This window comes from Cotesia typhae, unplaced genomic scaffold (genome assembly GCF_013202065.1).
Source record: "Cotesia typhae breed Kobodo isofemale line unplaced genomic scaffold, CoteBio_Ctyphae scaffold_91, whole genome shotgun sequence".
NCBI classification, from domain to species: Eukaryota; Metazoa; Arthropoda; class Insecta; order Hymenoptera; family Braconidae; genus Cotesia; species Cotesia typhae.
The window spans coordinates 4,241,043-4,262,255 of record NW_027423781.1 but is presented as its reverse complement, the minus strand read 5'-3'; the positions used below and the strand labels follow the sequence as shown (position 1 = coordinate 4,262,255).

General features: G+C 28.7%; 1 protein-coding gene and 1 long non-coding RNA gene across 2 annotated transcripts; both read left to right on the top strand.

The window, feature by feature from the left end:
- Positions 1-16: 16 nt before the first annotated feature.
- On the top strand, positions 17-14,013 carry LOC141537434 (uncharacterized). The gene is made up of 2 exons (XR_012480923.1): positions 17-418; positions 13,915-14,013. It is a non-coding gene; the product is annotated as an uncharacterized LOC141537434 (long non-coding RNA).
- On the top strand, positions 8,397-9,545 carry LOC141537650 (uncharacterized). Its single transcript, XM_074258772.1, has 3 exons — positions 8,397-8,482; positions 8,730-8,906; positions 9,396-9,545. Exons 1-3 carry the CDS (start codon positions 8,459-8,461, stop codon positions 9,543-9,545), a joined length of 351 nt encoding a protein of 116 aa, XP_074114873.1. The 5' UTR covers positions 8,397-8,458.
- Positions 14,014-21,213: the final 7,200 nt, after the last annotated feature.

The following is a 21,213-nucleotide window of genomic DNA, read 5'->3' as shown; positions in this document are numbered from 1 at the left end:
CAGTTAACAGTTATAAAGTCAGAAGTTGTCGGTAAGTTGATGGCAACTTAGTGACACTAACTTGTTGGTAAGAAACTCTTGCTATCAGGATTTATACGAACTCTGTGAAGATACTGACATACTGACATTGCAGAGTGTCGCACATATAATTCGATCAAAAAACAGTGTCACTCTAAAAAATTGCGCCAAGTCCACGGTCATAAAATTATCTCAATAACATTTGCCCTTGACAAAAAAAAATAATACTCATTTTAATGACTTTCATTCTTTTTAAAAAAATGTGAAATATAAAAAAATACTAAGAACACGTTATAATTTTTAAAAACTTGAAAAAAATTTCAATCGTCCTAGGTGTGCGTCATTAATTACCCCAAATTTTTTCAGGATAAACGAATATTCTTTTAATGTATACAAATTTGTAAGTAAACATATAAAATACTTATAATATAATTAATGAATTGTTATTTCATAAAATTTTCGCAAAAACTGAATGTACATGGATTAAGTCAGACAAAGCTAAGAATAAGTTAGAAAAAATGTTGATTTCGCGTGAAATTCATTATCGAGTCATTTCATTCAAATTTTCTCGTGGATAGATAGAACTTATTGATATGTTCATAAAAGTAAAACGACCTCTGTGAACAGCATTATTACCTAGCAGTCGGCATGCAGCGCGATGACTGATTCGGATGCCTTCAAAGTTTGTTTTTAAGAAAGACTATGTCTTACTCAGGTATGAAATTCATTCAAACAGACAGCCAAATCAATAACATACAACTAAATAATTCAAAACGGCATTGAGAAATGGCTTCCCGGGAAAAAATGATTTTACCTGATTATATATAGTTATATATAAACCTATATCTAACTACATAAGTACAACTATTAGTTTAGTCAACAAGATCAAAAAGTACGACCAGGTTAAGGCCTCCAGAAAAAATTACGTTCGAGGTGTGATTTTGTACGAGTTTTTATTTAGATATGTTTTACGGTTGGTGCCATATCGCGGAAACAATTAGTTTAAAAGTTATAAACAAATTAGTCAAAAAACAAAGAGGGGTTGGTTTTTTGCAAATATCTCGAAAAGTTTTTGAGATATCGAGAATTTGAAAAGAGATCCAAAAAGGGCATTCAATTTTCTTAACAAAAGTCCTGCCTCCCCAGACTGTAGCACCGTTATTAATAATTTTAATTGTGCGATGAAAATACCGAAAAAATGCGTGACTCTGCGCGCGCACGCTTCAGTCTACTCGGGCGCTTAAACAAAAAAAAATATTTTAACTAATTAAATATGAAAATTGAGAAACGAAAAAAATCAGACACATGTTGGATAGTTGAGTAAACAATAATCTGCATTCAAAAAAGTTTTATCCCAATTTTCTTGTCAATTATGCTTTTGTTAATTAAAAAAAAGAGCGTGTGTACAGAGTACACATGTTAGAAGTGAAACTTCTTTGGGAAACTCAATTTATAATTCATTAATTAATAGTTAATAGATATCAAAGACAGGTACATAAAGGATTTATGCATATATAGTATTGAAAGGATTAAATGAGAAAAATTTACACTATTTATGGCACATATTCTTTCAATTTATTTCTTCAATATGTACAACATCATCTGATGATATTTGTAATAATATGGTTATCACTAAAGCCTTACATGGTAACTAAAATATGAAACACAAGTTCTTGTTTCAATATTTTCTAAATATCGTGTAAAAATGGCATCTATTGTGGTTCCGTATTTAGTTGTCGACATGTTAGAATTATTATTTAATTGCAGACTAAATTTTTCATATAAAAAGTTAATTAATGGTGTCGAATATTAAAATATCTGAATAAAAACGTTAATAAAACAGTATAAACAAACACGAGGTTATAAAATACATAATAATAATAACATTTAAGAGCAGTGTACCTACAATCTAAAATACAACGCATGTGCACATGAAATTAACATTTCTATAGTGTAAAAGTATAGAATTCCTTTATATCTTTATCTTTTTCTCTCCGACTACGTACATATATGCGTCTTTTAATGTGACGCTCATATTATGATTATTGTGACGCTCATATTATTATTATTGTGACGCTCATATTATTATTATTGTGACGCGACCTTGAAATTTTACCCTCAACGCGCGCAAAGAAGTTTCACTTCAAAAATTTTTCAAAATGATAGTCAACAATGAAACCTCGATAATTCTCAAACCGGAAGTCACAAATTTTTTTTCTTTTTTTGGACTTATTCGTTGAAGGCTTTAGAGAAGATCCTGGTTGGAAAAATTAAAAATTTTTCATTTTTTTGAAAAAAAAAAAAAAAATAAAAATAAAAAATGCTGAAAAATAAAAATCATAAATAAAACAGAAAAAAACAATTTTTTTAAGATCCCGAGTGATTCAGTTCTTTATTATAAAAAGACATACGAAAATAAATTTTAATATTTTTTTACCATAATTGTATAAAAAATTGTTATAAGCAAATGCGTTATTTATAAGATAGTTGAAATTTTTTTTTGAAAATATTAAAAATCAAAATAATGATTTTTACGATGAAAATCATTCCTTTAAAAAATGTTTTTATTGCTTGAAATCGCATTCGTTAGTTAACAATTTTTTTTTGCAAGTCAATATTAATATTAAGGAATCTTTTTTTTTTTTTTTAAATCCTAATTTTCATTGGTCTTTCTAAATATGACGAAATAACTTTTTTATTTCAATTTTTTATTGGTTTTTTTAATTAACAATTTATTATAACCAAATGAAATTTCGCCCTATATTTTTTTTAAATACTATAAAAATATACAAAAACGGTCATGGTTCGTTTTTTAAGCAAAATGTTGGATTCTCTGAGTAAAAATAAATCCCAGTTACAAACTTTTAGTTTTATATTTTAGATATTTTGTTCTTAGAAATATTTATTTTAGAAAAATAACGTATTTTCTTTTATTAGTTTTTAAATGTGAAAAACATATTTAAAGCACATTTGTGCAGCTAGAATAAGAAAGCCTGTATAGGCTTGATTTTATGATTTTAGATACTTGAGTTGTACAAAGGACTCCTTATTTTACACTGTACAGTACCACCAAATATTACGGTCTTAGTTAAGAAGAAAAACACGTGTTTTACTAAGGACAATACAGAGGGTTAGACCTCACAATAAAATAGTTTTAACATTATAGTCAGTCTGCGACTAAACTCTGTCAAGTAACGACATTTTTCTAGATACGATTCCATTTTAAAATAAAGATTCTATTCGAATCACTCTATGTGGATAATAATCTTGTCTTTTCTCTTTATTTATTATTAATCCGATCCATAACTTCCTACACAAAAAACTTTTGTTATATTTTTTATATAAATTAAAAAATTATCATGTTTCGAACTTGCAGTTTTTTTCGTGTTTCTTATTATAATAATTACTATTACTTATAAACTATCGAAGATATGATCATGACACTTAAGGTCTTTATTGTTCATCATAAAATAACACCTTGATTTTCCGAGCCCGGTCTACTGGTTTAATTAAATTAGATGAAGTCTTAATATCTACTCAACAGACTACTGTTCTACAGAAATGATATTTTTGAATACGTATTGTACTAACATCTCATAAAAACACGTGTACTTCGTTGTAATTATTATGTATATATTTATCATGCAGCTATTCATTTGGCATTAAATTAAATAAATAAATAAAAATAAATAAAGCAGTTATTTTGAGCTCTTGATCAATTATTTATTCAACTTTTAGCGAATGTTTATAAGAAAAACTTTGAGCAAATTTTTTTTAATTCACTTAAGTTGGAATATCTTTTAAACTATTAAAGATACGATTAAAATATTTAGAGTCTATTTTGTTCTCTATTAAGCAATAAACAATTTCACTTTTGTTTCAATGCGCTTCAGCTCAATTATTTACTGAATAATAAGAGGAATGATGTATGCAGTGCAGCCAGATCGTGCGATTTTTTTACCCCCTCCACGGAGGCTAGATATAAGGAGGACGATCGACATAGGTAAATGTACAGTTAGTGCGTCCGGAAAACTGAGGATAGATCATTTTCAAAAAGAAGCCGCTAGGGCGTCACTACGTTCGCTAATGTCCGGATCATGGCGTCCGTTTGTTATTGTTTATTAATAACACCAAATTGACATTCAGTTAGTTAATTAGTTTTTTAATTAATAATCAAAGTGATAATAGTTTAAAATGGTAAATAAATGTATAGTTGATGGGTGTTTGAGTGGCCGGATAAAAGATCGTAATAAAAAATTAAAATTAAATAGTCGAAACACGTCTTTATTTATTGTGCCACAGGTAATATAACCTAACTTAGTATTTTTGTAAGAAATAATTTTTATACTAATTAAATTTATATTAATTAAATGATTATAAAAAAATTTTACCTATAGAAATTAAAGGAAATTATAAGTGCTCTTTTTCAAAATATTTTTTTAAATAATTTATGTTACAAGAGTCCCAAAAATTTTTATATCAGTAGATTTTAGTATCATTTTTGATCAAATTAAAAAAGAAATTGTAAAAGGTATAACGTAATTTTTTTCTTCTTAGAATTAGTTTTAAAAAAATTGCATCGTTACCATTTTTTTGGAGCTAACGTTTTACTCAAAGTAACTTATCAAAATTATTTCCAAATATAACTTCATGTCAATTTTTTGTTTGTTTATTCAAGTGTCCAGACTTGTTAAAATTGTGGTACTGTGGATTAAAGCAAGATCTCACCCCAAAAAAAGATTATGTCTGTGAATTACATTTTAATGATCAAGATATTATTAAAACTGATAAAATATTATTGACTACTGGAATTTATGAAGAATTACCTCGAAAAAGATACTCGCTAAAGCCTGATGCTATTCCGACGTTGAATCCGAACCGTGTAAACAAAGCTTGCAACAATGAAAATAACGAAGCTCAGTATATGCAATGCCATTTATTAATTACAAATGACCATAAAACTAACTCACCACAAAACCAAGAACCAATAATTAGTAATGATCTCATAAACATAATTAATTGTGAGTCACCAAAACGCATTGACGTATTTGAAAATTTTGAAGAAAATGATAATTGTGAGAACGAAATGCAGGTAAGAAAAATTAAAATTTCGAATTATTACTCTGCAACTTAAGATAAAAGCACAAACAATTAGGAGGCCTAATTACTCTTGTTTGTTAGAATATTTATTTAAGTACTTGAGATATTGAGAAAGTGAAGCTCCCTGCCTTCGTGGAGCAAAAATAGTATACACTCTACGGGAAGTAAATAAAAAAGCCTCAGATCACATATTTGTCAACCTCGGCTTCGCCTCGGCCGACAATTACATGTGATCTGAGACATTTCTTACTTTTCTTCCGTAGGTGTGTAATATACTATTATAAATAATAAGAAACATTCACTATAAAAATTATCAAGTTTACTCGAATTTATTATAGCAGTGTATGAGAGTTAAATTTGAAAAATATTGTTATAAAACAAATAGTCTTTCGAAAAGAAATTATTAATTATTTTTTTCATATTCACGTTCTTTTCTCTATTCAATTCTTTAAAACAAAAGTAAATGAAATAATTAAAGAATCATGTTATAAGATATTTCAATAAGTCAAACAATCTGAATTATGAATATGTTAAAAAAGTTAAGTCTTTAGACATGTCTCTTATATCGTCTCCTATAAATTTAGAACTATTATTACAAAAAAATAATCATTAATTTTTGTTTATTTAATCATTTCAAGCCACGTGAGTTATCTACTCCTGAATTACGTCTTGAGAAATGTTCTTTATTAACAATTATCAACGTGTTGAAATTCAATGCTTTGCCACAAAATTGGAGTTGGACAACAGATTTAGTTAATCCAAAAAATATAGTTTTATGTCATTTAGATAAAGTATCCATGAATTTAAAATTTCGTATAAAAATAAGTGAAGACTTCAATATATCAGTAAGAATTTTTAGATCTTGTAATTTATTTTTCACAGTATAAACATAAAGTTCCGAACGTTGGTTGCTAACGAATGTTCAAATTTCTTCGAAGCGAACATTACACAGAAATATATCAGTTCTCAAAGTTATTTTCTCGATTTTTTCGCGTATTTTTGAAGATTTTGATAGAATAGCTTTCAAGAATTTTGAAAATTCATAAGAATCTAATGTTCGAACGTCAGTTTTTTTTTGTGGTAATGTTAACATTATACTTTTGATTAGTTACTTAACTTGAAAACGCAAGAGTCGGTAGAATTCAATACCAATTTTTCCCAAATATCTGATTTTTGGGAGTTTTTGAAGGAATTGGAAAACTGTGAGTTATGTGAAGGGACTGGATTACTTTTCCATTTTTTGGCTACGGACATTAATTTTTTGTTATTAATAAATTTAAAAAATTTGCTATCGATTTTCCATGTTTAAAAAATCGATTACCAAACTTAATAATTATTGTGTATCTTAAGTACGGAGCACATTAGTATACTCTACAATTGCCTAAAAATGATAATTCTAAGGTTTTTTATTACTTGTTAAATGAACTTTACTAGTATCATTTCTCATTAATAATAGATGTTCATCGGCGTGTTCTGGTGTGTCATTGCCTGACGAACAATATAAGAAACAAATGAATCTTTTTCGATGCTTTGCTTGTCGGCAATTGAGACGGAAATTGCAAAATCGATCGTACAAAGTCAAACCCGACATTAAAAGTTCGTACACTGACTTGAAGTACCAGGAGAGCCTGAAAACTAAACAAATTCAGCGCCTCAAACGTAAAGTAGGTATTTACTTATTTATCGTTTCTTCATGTATACTTGATTATTTACAGGTTGTGAGTGTTTAAGATCAATATTCTTTTATTTTTTTCAATAAACTTAAAAGTTTGATACAATGCTCGTTACATTACATTATCATTTCGTCAATACGGTTTAGTTTGTGAATACAAATTTAATCAACTACAATCTGAGAACTTAAATTAAATCACCTGTAAATGCCTATTTAACTATTTAACCCTTTACAGAATGAATCACTCATCAAAATTATAGAAACGCAACGACTTAATTGTATGGCAATTAAAGATGAAGCTCTAAGAGCGGAAATTTCTATTTTGCCTCCCGTGCAACAACTAGCAATTCGTGCTTGTTTTAATGCAGTAAAAGCTAAAAATGCCAAACAACGAAGATATACGGTTGAGTGGGTTTATGAATGTTTGCTACTTGGTATAAAAAATGCTGCGGTATATGAACGACTCAGAGAACGTCAAATCCTCCCTCTTCCCTGCAAAGACACCCTTAACAAATATATCCAGAAGTTGGATAGCGCTTTTGGTTTCCCTAAAGCCATATTCGACACTCTTCGTATTAAAAGTTCACGTATGGAACCACATGAAAAACGGGGTATCCATGCACCATTCCTGTCACACTTTACTACTAACTGCAAATCTTAAAAATGCAAATCTTAAAAACGCAACCATTTTAACTATATCTAACAACTCTACTTAGCTATCGAGTATGATTATATTAACAAATCCGAGCGCATAAGTTTTTAGCTGAAAAAGTAATTCGTATTTGATATTTTTAAATAACTCTTTAAAAGCTTCATTAACTTTTAACAGTAGCTGGCTATTATTGTTAGACTACATCTGATTCACATTTATTTCATTCTAACAATTTTTTATTTTTTCTCCTAGGTACCCTTTTAATAGATGAAGTAGCTTTAAGTGAAGCCGTGAAGCTAAATCGGAGAACTATGCAGCTTGATGGTTTTGTAGACTTGGGGGCACATACTCCGGAAAATTTAATCAACAGTCGGGCTGATCATGCCTTAGTCTTCATGTACCAACCTTTTCAGGGTAACTGGGTGCAAGTAGTTGGTAGCTTCCTGAGCAGAAATTCTGTCACGAGTGCCATTCTTCACAAATTACTCATTGAATGCATCGTATTACTGGAGAATGCTGGGTTTTATGTTGATGTCGTTACTTCTGATGCAGCTCAATGGAACAGAGGAGCATGGACACTTTTCGGTGTCAAAGATGGACAATGTAGCTGTGATCATCCATGCAATTTTGACCGCAGACTTTGGTTTATTTCGGATTTTCCACACTTAATAAAATGTTTCAGGAACAAAATTATGAAACGATTGTTTTTTTGGGTAAGCTTCTCTTATAATATGATTTTTAACACCAGTGTACTGTTATTCACGATTGAATTTTCAATTTAGTTAGCATTGGAATGAATATATTCATAAGTGACCTATTTAATTTTACAACTATCAAATTTTTCAATGATTGTATTTAATTATTTATGAAAATGTTATTTATTTTTAGACTCCAGATGGTTTTGTAAGAAAAAGTCATTAGGAAGCTTTATTATTGCATGAAATTTATCTGAAAGCCAATCTAAAATAGCTTATCAACTAACTCCCCAGCATTTAAATCCAGAAGGATATCAAAAGATGAATGTCCCGTTGGCTTATCAGGTAATTATAATTATAAAGCTGCGAGAGTAAGTTAAAATGAATTTAAGATTATCATTAACATCGAGGTAACTGGCCTAATATTTATCTTTAATTTCTAACAATTCATATTATAAATAGCTGATTCAGTTAAAATAAATAATAAGATGTATTTATTCTTATTTTGATAAAAATTAATTTTTATAAATTTTCAATCATAACAACTGCTTATCTAATTTTAATGAGAAAAATTAAAACTTTTTGTTTTTAGCTTTTTTCGAAAAATATACAAGTTGCAATGGCGACTTATAAGAACGCTACTCCTGAGCTCAGTGATTGCGATCCAACAGTGGTTTTTATTAAAAGAGTAAATGATTTAATTGAAGCCATGAGTTCACGTACTCCTTTGAATGCTTTACGTTTAAATGATAATTGTCCCCGAAAAAAGGTAATTTTAATATATACATTAGGTCTTTTGATAGCTTCATACAATTTTTTCGCAATAATAAAGCGAAAATTATAGTTCTAAACGGAGAACCATTGTCAACATAAAACCATCATTATACCATGTGTACATGATCACATATTATAACCAATATTGGAAAATATTTATAAAGTATATATATGTAAGTATATAACTATAAAAATAATTTAAGACACTCCAATCTTATCATGACATTATTCCTACTAATGTTTGCACATAATCCAGTCTCGCAAGTTTACTTACATTTTCAATATGAAACTTATTAAACGAAACTTCAAATGATAGTCAAATTCAATGAATTTGAGTTTATTAGTTGCGGAAGTTCCTAATCTTTATCATAGCTGATATTCTCTTGGACTATGTATCCTATTTTCTGAAACATGCATTTTTCTAGAGTAATTTCTACTACCATAAGATAGAGGATAAATAAGTAATGCTATTTATTTTTGCTAGGTAATAAGTGATTTTATTGATTATCTGAAGATTTGGGAAGCCAAAGCTAATGAAGAAAGAGAACTTTATAAAAAGAAGAAGAAAGGCAAAAACAAAAATCAAAAAATGAAAATGAAGTTGATGATAAATTTTTTTCGCAATTACTCCTAGTACTCTTACTGGATTAAAAATTACGTTACAGGCTACTTTAGAGCTAAGTGAATTTTTGCAAAAAGAATGTAATTTTGAGTACTTGATGACATCGCGGCTTAATCAAGATCAATTAGAAGTATGTATTAATCGTTGGATTTTTATCAAATGAATAATTAAAAATTGTTATAGTAAATATTCTTTTTTTTTTTTTTAATATTTGAATCTTATTTAATTTATAGAAGTTCTTCGGTATAATGCGGAGTGTTTGTCGTTGCAACGATCATCCGGATACAATCCTTTTCGGGCAAGTTTTTCGATTATTGTGTTCATATTCATTAGTCACGCCGCCGAAAGGGTCCAATGTCACAGCTGGTGAATTACTACAATCTTTAATGCAGTCCAAAGATTCTCTGGCTACAGCTAATGCATTAAAAAAATTGGCTGAATGAAATTGACGCTATTGTTGAAAATGGTATTTCTAGTAATAATTATTCGTCTAGTGATGATAATAATAATACATTTTCTCATCCAAATACCTCTGTGGCTAAAAACCCTTTGAAAGCTTGTTAGACGAAGATAGTGATGACGATAATGATGATACTATACCGTCATTTATTAGAAAACCATTCGAAAGTTTATTAGACGAAGATAGTGAGGATGATATAGAGGACGATGATGATTTGTATCACGATAATCATTATCCGTTCGAAAATTTAACTGAGGTTGACGATTCTTCTACTGAAAACAACATTAATCATCATAATCAAAATAAAATTAATATTGATTCAAATGAAAACTTTTTACAAAGTGAAAATGATTGGGAAGGAAGTAATAGTTTTCGTGATGACCAGCATTACCATCATGATTATGATGTTGTTTCCACCAGTGATGGTATAGTTGCTTATATTGCTGGATATGTTGCGAGAAAATTTCAGCGAATGACTTCTTGCTGTGAATGTATTGAAACATTACGCTCTGCGAATTCCTCTGAACGTGATCGGGTCATATAATTAATGAGCAATGGTGGATTAATTTTTCCCAGTGAAAATTTATTCAGACTAATTAAAAATTGGAACAAATAGTTTTAACCGTAGTTGGTACTAAAACTGTTAAAATAAATACTATGCACCAAGTGCTAGAGAAAATAGCAAAAGCTAAATGCCTCCCCATCCTAGGATGTGATGAACACAAAAAGGAGCTTACGGCTAAAATATTGAATAATTTTGTAATTATGAGAGGTAATTTTTAGCTAATCTTATCAACCGAACTCTTAACGAACGAAAGATGATGGCCAAGAAACATCGTAAAATTTCTAAACTAGCTTAACTTATTAAACTCTTCAGTAATATTCTACTTTCAACATATATACGCTTATTAATTAAGAATAAAATTACCTAAACTATTTGAATACTTTATTATTATTATTATTATTATTATTATTATTATTATTATTATTATTATTATTATTATTATTATTATTACTATTACTATTATTATTATCCCAATTCGCAACTAAAAATGAAATTTTAATGTTTTCTTTTGATAAATGTGATTGTACATTGCATTCCGCGTCATTTATTTAAAAACCTGACATTAGAGACACTTGCGCATTCTAGTGGTGAAAGATCTGTCCTCCAATTTTCGGACGCTTGTAATACATTACGATCGTCCTCCTTATATCTAGCCTCCGTGACCCCCTCTTTAGCGTCGCGCGCGCCAGGCACACAAGTAAGTGATGCCTGTCTGTGAGTCGGAAAACCGAGCGGAGCCGAGGGAGTCCGAGAAAGGTGAACGAATCGAGGGGAATAAGCCTCCTGCCACACGAAACAGAGGAATAACTCACACAACAGTAGCTCCCTGTTGGTGTGAAATTCTCAGAATCCGATTTCAGCCGAACATACAGCGGGAAAAATTATACTTTAATTTTTATTAAAATAAATAAATAATGCTTTTTTGTTAAAAATATGTAGGTTTAATTTTTTTTCTATATAAAAAATAAATTTTTTTTATCAATAAAAATTAAAATACAGAATTTTTTTCATAAAAAATCATTGTTACTTTTTACGCTGTTATTAATAATAATTTATTATTAAGTAATAATAATAATAATAATAATAATAATAATAATAATAATAAACTGTTATTATTTTTATAAATAATAATAACAATGGTTATTTATAATAATTATTACTAATAATTTTGGTTATTATCAAAACTGCGTTTGAGAATTCCCAGTAACCAAAATTATTAGCAATAATTATTATAAATAACTATTGTTATTATCATTATTATTATTATTATTATTATTATTATTATTATTATTATTATTATTATTGTTTGTAGCAACATAAAAAAAAATATTAAAAAAAAAAAAATTTGGTTGGGCGAGGACTCGATCTCAAAAGTTCTGTTGACGTAAGCTTACACTTACGCCACGCAGCCACCGCAGGTCTTGCCGATGAAAAGTGAAAACTAAGATAAAAACTGCGTTTGGGAATTCCCAGTAACCAAAATTATTAGTAATAATTATTATAAATAACCATTGTTATTATTATTTATAAAAATAATAACAGTTATTATTATTATTATTATTATTATTATTATTATTATTATTACTTAATAATAAATTATTATTAATAACAGCGTAAAAAAGTAACAATGATTTTTTTATGAAAAAAAATTCTGTATTTTAATTTTTATTGATAAAAAAAATTTATTTTTTATATAGAAAAAAAATTAAACCTACATATTTTTAACAAAAAAGCATTATTTATTTATTTTAATAAAAATTAAAGTATAATTTTTCCCGCTGTATGTTCGGCTGAAATCGGATTCTGAGAATTTCACACCAACAGGGAGCTACTGTTGTGTGAGTTATTCCTCTGTTTCGTGTGGCAGGAGGCTTATTCCCCTCGATTCGTTCACCTTTCTCGGACTCCCTCGGCTCCGCTCGGTTTTCCGACTCACAGACAGGCAACACTTACTTGTGTGCCTGGCGCGCGCGACGCTAAAGAGGGGGTAAAAAAATCGCACGATCTGGCTGCACTGGATGTATGTACTTTTATGAATAATTATAAGAAGAGTGAATAAATAATTGAGCTAAAGCATTGTAACAAAACCTCAACATTAAAGTTTTATTTGTTTTTTTACTTTTCAACATTTTTAATTGTTCGTAAAAAAATGAAAAATTCTCAATTTTTCCAACGAGGATATTTTTCCAAAGCCTTCAATGAGCAAGTCCAAAAAAAGAAAAAAATTTGTGACTTCCGGTTTAAGAATTATCGAGGTTTTATTGTTTACTTTCATTTTGAAAATTGTTTTTAATTATTAATAACAATTAATAACAAAAACATAATTAAGAAGAAAATTGGGATAAAACTTTTTTGAATGCAGATTATTGTTTATTCAACTATCCAACATGTGCCTGATTTTTTTTCATTCCTCAATTTTCATATTTAATTAGTGAAAATAGTTTTTTTTGTTTAAACGCCTGGGTTGACTGAAGCGTGTGTTTCAGTCAACTCAAAATCGCAGAGTCACGCATTTTTTCGGTATTTTCATCGCACAATTAAAATTATTAATAACGGTGCTACAGTCTGGGGAGGCAGGACTTTTGTTAAGAAAATTTAATGCCCTTTTTGAATCTCTTTTCAAATTCTCGATATCTCAAAAACTTTTCGAGATATTTGCAAAAAACCAACTCCTCTTTGTTTTTTTACTAATTTGTTTATAACTTTCAAACTAATTGTTTCCGCGATATGGCACCAATCGTATAACATATCTACATAAAAATCCGCACAAAATGACACCTCGAACTTAATTTTAGGTGGAGGCTTTAACCTGGTCGTACCTTTTGCTCTTGTTGACTAGACTATATATACAGTAGGGTGTCCGTTACTTCCCAAGTTAATTTTTTTAAGTGAAACTTCTTTGCGCGCGTTGAGGGTAAAATTTCAAGGTCGCGTCACAATAATAATAATATGAGCGTCACAATAATCATAATATGAGCGTCACATTAAAAGACGCATATATGTACGTAGTCGGAGAGAAAAAGATAAAGATATAAAGGAATTCTATACTTTTACACTATAGAAATGTTAATTTCATGTGCACATGCGTTGTATTTTAGATTGTAGGTACACTGCTCTTAAATGTTATTATTATTATGTATTTTATAACCTCGTGTTTGTTTATACTGTTTTATTAACGTTTTTATTCAGATATTTTAATATTCGACACCATTAATCAACTTTTTATATGAAAAATTTAGTCCGCAATTAAATAATAATCCTAACATGTCGAGAACTAAATACAGAACCACAATAGATGCCATTTTTACACGATATTTAGAAAATATTGAAACAAAAACTTATGTTTCATATTTTAGTTACCATATGAGGCTTTAGTGACAACCATATCATTACAAATATCATCAGATGATGTTGTACATATTGAAGAAATAAATTGAAAGAATATGTGCCATAAATAGTGTAAATTTTTCTCATTTAATCCTTTCAATACTATATATGCATAAATCCTTTATGTACCTGTCTTTGATATCTATTAACTATTAATTAATGAATTATAAATTGAGTTTCCCAAAGAAGTTTCACTTCTAACATGTGTACTCTGTACACACGCTCTTTTCTTTTTTTTCGCTATCACCCCCTCTATTTTAGTTCTTGACCTAAAAAAAAATATCTTACACAAAGAAGCTCTTAGTTACCAAATTGAACCGTGCCGAAATCGAGTTACATTCACCATTTAAATAACATGGGAATTCGAAACTTTTTGCAATTAATTTTTTTTCATCAAAAAAATTGTCACTACGACTATGATCGATGCATATTCTGATGAGAAATTAAATGCTCTAACAAAAAATCCTCTTATAATTTTTCGATAAAATCATTCCTTTAGAAGTTATTTCTAGTTTAAGTTGTATTTATAGTTATTATCGTAGTTTTTCAGTTTTGCTATAAAGTTTCATGTGTTATAATCATTTATTTCACCTATGAATGTTCCGAAAATTTTATTAAAATGATTAATATTTACAGTTACGTTAACAATACGGTCTGTTGAATCCATTCTTAGTAATATTGTCACTTATTTATTTTTTTTCTGTCTCTATTCACATTTATTTGTTAAGCAATTTTTAGTCGCATTATGATAAGTATTTTTGTTTTCATAAATAATTTGCATTAAATATTGTTTTTATTCTTTTTTATGAGTGAAAATGTTGATGTCTTTTTTAGTTTATTGAAGCGCTCTTTCGGCTAGATCGTTAAAAATAGTAGATTATTAACTATGTCTAATCCTTCCAAACAATCATTATTGGTTGTCCATGTCTCAAAGTTAATTTCTGTCAATTTTTTTATATGTTGAATCAAACAAAAAATTTGATCGAATTTGAATTATTATAACACATGTAGACTGTTATTATATTTATTTCTTAGCCGCACAGCAGGCTGTTAATAGTTCATCAGCCGCACAGCAGACTTTTGATATTTTTTTTATTTTAGCTGCTTTTATGTCCGAAAAAATATAATTTCGAATTCCGGTAGTCGGGCTAAAGGAGGTTCGGACAACAGGTGAATTTCCCTAACAGCTGGGACGTTAAGTTTTTAATTTATGGGTTCGCGAAGGTGAAAACCCCGGAGAGGGCCCTTCGAACACGACAATTGATCTCGAAAATAATAATAATAATAGCCTCCACTTACTATTTCGAATTTTGACTCCAAAGATGAAATGTCCTTTACTCGTTTCTAATCCGCTGCTTGGCTTTCTTCCTCCTGCCGGACTGGAAGTTGATGGTTAGATGAACTCTTGCAGTTTATAAATGGTGAAACACTTCAGTTCGGAATTTAATATATATTTCTACATATGTATAAATCGACTATTTTTTTTTTTTTTGAAAAATATACTGAATTTAGCAATTAGAAAAATTGAAAATTTTTTACAATTTACAATCAATTTCAACTTTGACCTTGAAGAACTTTTGAAGGAGTGCATTAATCAAAAATTTATGAGAGGCCTTTTTTGTAAAGTATTTAATTTTCTGTAAGGACTTGTCATGGTTTACCATTTCAATAATTCGTTGCAGAGCTACAAAATTCCAAATATGAAAAATCAGATTTTCCCATATTATTTGAATGGGAAATGGAAAATCGTGATGCGGGACTTCTTAATATTAAAATTAAGAGCTGTTAGTTAAACTGGCGTATTTTTTCGGTATTCTGAACAAGATTTTCAGTATATTTTTCAAAAAAAAAAAAAAAAAAAAAAAAAAATAGTCGATTTACATATATATACAGAAATATATAACAGATGATACTAATTAAACGATTGGTTCCTTTTAGATAAGGTGAAAATGCGCGATAATATGTATTCTTCTGTCACACGTGAGCCGTAGTCTACTATACAGTCAAAAAGAATAGACTACTTTTTTAAAACGCGAGTAACTTATATTTAAAAAAATGTCATTGAAATATAACACATATCGATCGATGAGTCAAAGTTTTATGTAACTCTATCCAAAATTGCTAATTTATAAAAAATTTTTGACAAGAAATATAAACAATAACAGATTAAAAAACGGGGTTTTTTTTTTTGGGATCTCAAAATAAGCATCAACTTTAGACTTCTGTAAAATCATAAATTTAAATTTTTGTTCACGCTGAATTTTTTGGTGATTAGTTGTACCTTCTTAAACGCAATGATGAAAAAAAATTTTTGTCTTTTTCATAAATTATTGTCATAATTTATAAACAATGGTCGCTCGCTATCTTTTGATCAAATAGAGGTAGAAATTTGTTTCGAATTGGCATTTATAAAGGGTAAAATATTGGAATTACGTGCGAATTATAAAATTTGCCACCATCAAATTTTCTGATTTATTTAATTTTTAAAATTTGAGACAAGTGTTTATGGCCCCTATCAACTTTCGACCCTTTTGTAATTGATCCTTTTACCAAAGGCGTAGTCACTCAAATATAACTGGAATATTATTTTTATGTACTTCTTTCTTACACAGTAGGTACAAAAATAAATAGCAGAATTGATGGATTGTAGTGATTCAATAGATTCTGAAGTGGATACTGATGAGTTTGAATTTGAAAATGATAAATTACCTAACAATAATAGAAATAAATTCGGGCATTTTAGTGAAAAAGAAAAAATTTTGATTTTAAGAGCAGCAAAATTTTTTGCTCGCGCCAAAGAACAAAAGAATCCGATTAAATTTAGAAATATAATTAAAGGAACAGCGGATTGCTTAGAAATATCTTCGAGCACTGTTCAACGTATCTTAAGGAAGGTTAAAAAAAAAGAAAGCTTGCAAATTGCTTCAAAATCTGGTAGACCAGCGATACAGTTCGATATTTTTCTCCATGAAATGATTCGACAAACTATTCATGAATTTTACGCGGAAAAAATGTATCCTTTAGAAATGGTCCCTAAAAAAATACAAGAAGAGTATGAACACATACTCGATTTCAAGTTAACAACACTTAAAACTTGGTGTAAAAAGTTAAATTTTTCATATAAAAAATTTAATAAAAAACCCGATTGGATGGAAAGGATCACCTACATTATGGTCTGATTGCATTGAACATGGAAATAAAGAAGAGGCTAAAGTAAGAAGAACGTCCATCAATATGGATCGCGAAATCGAACCGATAATAATTAGAGTTGATGAAAGCGATGAAAGTGACTCCAATAGTGAGAATGATAGTTAATGTGATTAATTCAACGATAGTTGTCAGAACAAATACTTTTGTTATAATTATACGTACAAATTAAGAAAAGAAGAATTTTTTATCCAAGAGTGCCAATAACAAATTGTATAAAATTGCTGAGTGTATAAATTTTAATTTATTAAGTTAGACTCATGACTGCAAAAAATTTTTGTATAAAAACAAAATTTGTATTAACATCTAAAATAAATTAAACAAAATTTTTATAAGAGTTGAGCTTGTTGAAAATAAATTTATCCGGAACAGAAACTTATCTAAAACTTATATACTCAGTGCAGAATTACAGATTATAATGAAAAATAAGTTTCAACAAGAAAGTAAACTTGTATTTTTGATTGTCTACATTTATGAAAATCAAACAAAAAATTGTGAGTTCTAACCCACTCAGGTAAAGCGCCCGAATTTTTATGATTCGTAAGCCTTTTCACAAAAGGAATGACAATAGAATATCATTGTAATCGCTTCGGTTTAGCAGAGGCCATAAACACGTCTCAAATTTTAAAAATGAAATAAATCAGAAAATTTGATGGTGGCAAATTTCATAATTCGCACGTAATTCCAATATTTTACCCTTTATAAATGCCAATTCGAAACAAATTTCTATCTCTATTTGATCAAAAGATAACGAGTGACCATTGTTTATAAATTATGACAATAATTTATGAAAAAAACAAAAATTTTTTTTCATCATCGCGTTTAAAAAGGTTCAACTAATCACTAAAAAATTCAGCGTGAACAAAAAATTTGAATTTACGATTTTACAGAAGTTTAAAGTTGATGCTTATTTTGAGACCCCAAAAAAACTCCGTTTCTTAATCTTTTATTGTTTATACTTCTTGTCAAAAATTTTTTAGAGTTTAGCAATTTTAAATAGAATTACATAAAAAGTTACTCGCGTTTTAAAAAAGTAGTCTATTCTTTTTGACTATATAGTAGGTTGTTGTTCACTAAATACGCAAGCGTACTTTTCGGCGAGATTAGAAGGTCCTGTATTACATACAGTATCTCAGATATAACACCGTACAGCAGACTTTAAATAATTTTTTTTATTGCCCTCCGGGCGGAAAGTGGCAACTTTCGTCCCGCTGTACTAAACGAAGTTACCGCTTTCCGTCTTCGTCGGACAAAAAAATTAATATACAATCCTTGGAAAGTAAAAAAAAAAACCTCAGATCACGTTTGTTGACCTCAGCTTCGCCTTGTCCAACAATTACATGTGATCTGAGGCTTTTCTTATTTTCCTTCTCAAGGGGTGTAATATACAATTCTTAGCCGTACAGCAGACTTTTAATAGTTTATCAGCTGCACAGCAGACTGTTGAAATATTTTTTTTTTCTTAGTCGCCAAGTCAACTTCTCATAGTTTATCAGCCGCACAGCAGACTGTTAATGTATTTATTCTTAGTCTCACAGTAGACTTTTAATATGTTGTTTTCTTAGGCGCAGAGCAGACTTTTAATAGTTCATCAGCCTGACAGCAGACTGTTAATATTTTTTCGTCACAGATGAAAATTTTTTACAGTAGAAACTAAAAAAAAAAAATTAGGAAAACGGTTGCCCCTTAACGGCCATCCCTACAACTTCCCGCCAATTCTATACTCAAAATTGCACTTATCACGTTTTTGAGCTCCAAAATATAATGTCCGTGTCATTTTGAGCTTTCCGAGCTCATAAGTTTGATAGAACTTTAATAAAACACTATTTTTTGAATATTCGAACCGCAATAACTTTTGAATGAATGGCATTAAATTCAAAAATTTTCATTTGAAAGATAAAGTTCATGTAACTATTAGTTGTCATGCACAACTTAAATTGAATCATCAAACAAAGAATCTCGAGTCGTTTCTTACGGGGAAAGCAATTCTTTTTTTTTTTTATCTAACTCCGGTCCTTATATTAATCTCAAAATATAAGCCCTTTTGAATTCGCAAAACCAAAAGGGCGTAAAAAAAAAATTTTATTTGACATAAGCTCTGTTGGCTTTAAAAAGGCCAAAAGGGCTTATGTACATGAATAAACTGTCAAAATAGCCTCTAAGAACTTCAACAACAACAAAACATCGAAATTTGACAAAAACTTGATTTTTGGAAGTTAGATTGAAGGCATTAACAAATGTCAAATTAAAAAAATTTTTAATTTTTCGGATTTTGTGGAAGTTAATTGAAAAACTTTTAAATACAAATTTTAACTCGTTAAAAAAAATTAAAAATTTCCAAAATTAAACTGTAATAGTATTTTAGTTTAATTTCCAAAAATCAATTTTTTTATTAGACCTCAACGTTTTGAGGTCCTTAGAAGCTATTTCAACTGTTTTTTTATATACGCTCTTTTGGCTTTAAAACTTTTTTTTCTTTAATCTAAAAGTACGTAGGAGGAAAAAAAATTTCCTTTGCGTTTTTCAACCAGATTCATCCTTTTATACGTTTTCAAGTTAATTTAAGAATAAAAAATTTTTTACACGCCCTTTTGTTTCTGCAAAGCCAAATGGGCGTATATTTTGAGATACACCCTTTTAGCACTAGTAACGTAACATTTCTATTCAATTTTTAACAATTGTTACTAGAGTTACTAGATAAAACTAATTTTCTAAGATTTCATCTGGAATCTCTTTAGAATTCGTATTTGTGTGAAAATGTGAATTCATCAGAATTTTCGGCGGAATCACCGAAAGAGTTCCCCAAATTTTTTACATGGTACGTCATGGGTTAGTATTATTGAGAATTATTTAATCCGTGTTATTCTTGATCTGTAATACTATGATACTTAAAAATTATTCTGTAATTTTAATCATGAAGTTGAATATCATATAGTTAATTAATTTCATTAATTGCACCTGCTGATCATATTTTTTAAGTAATCTCATTTATTCCTGTGTTACTTTATTTATTTTCTTAGACTTTCTCCATTCCGTTTTAGGATAAATTTTAAGGATTTATTTCCAGGAGGTGAAATGATCGAAGGGTGAATTTTAAATCTAAACGAAATTAGTTACAACAAGGAACCTTGCAGTCACTATGTGACTGCCGTGACTTGTGAACTATAAATAAGTAAAATTTAACTTTGTTAAACAATGATTTGTTAAATTGCACTGTACTTTCTTAAATATTGAAGTTATTGAAGATATAAACTCATCCCGATATTGCACTTATCAAGAGCTTTCATTTGAGTACCCATATGCATTTTAATATATTCTTCATATATTTATATATGAGGAGTTGAGTTTTAAAGGGGTATCTTTTCATTTTTTGATTAATCGATACAAAAAACTGGTTATCTCTCATTATAAATATTTTTATTGAACTTTTTTAATTTATCTAAGAAGTGCTATCGGTTATGAAGCTACAATTCAATTCTCACTTAGAAATCTTTATAATTTTCCAAGTAATTAATATTTAAAAGTTAAAAAAACTGCTCTTTTAAAATATGAAAAGATACCCATTTGAAAATCAGCTCCTCATATATAAATATATAAAATATATGAAAAATTGATGTAGGTACTCAAATGAAAGGTCTCGATGAGTGTAATGTCAGGGTGAGCTTATATCTTTAAAAATGTCAATAGTTTACAAGATGCAAGGTAATTTCTTAGTTATGTATCTCGAGATAGAGCATTTTTGAATGGAGCCTAAATTTTTATCATGATAAATTGACTATCGGTGAGAATATGAAACCTTGAAAAGGCCTAAAATCTAGTCAAGACCTTTACAATGACACTAAAAAAAAAAAAAAAAACTGATTTTATCATATGACTATCCTAGACACAAAATTTTTCTTATTCTCTTAATACTATAGATCATGAATTTAAATCTTAATTTTAACCTTGGGATTTTGTATTATGTATTTACGTTTATTTATAACTATGTGAAATATTTAATTTCATGATGTATTTAAAATTATTTGGCCTATTTCTTACCTTAATAGAAATTTATCAATCAA

Coding starts and splice junctions, on each gene's coding strand:
- LOC141537650 (XM_074258772.1), top strand. CDS start 8,459: ATGAATGTCCCGTTGGCTTATCAG. Junction 8,483..8,729: donor ATGTCCCGTTGGCTTATCAG/GTAATTATAATT, acceptor TTTTGTTTTTAG/CTTTTTTCGAAAAATATACA. Junction 8,907..9,395: donor ATAATTGTCCCCGAAAAAAG/GTAATTTTAATA, acceptor TATTTTTGCTAG/GTAATAAGTGATTTTATTGA.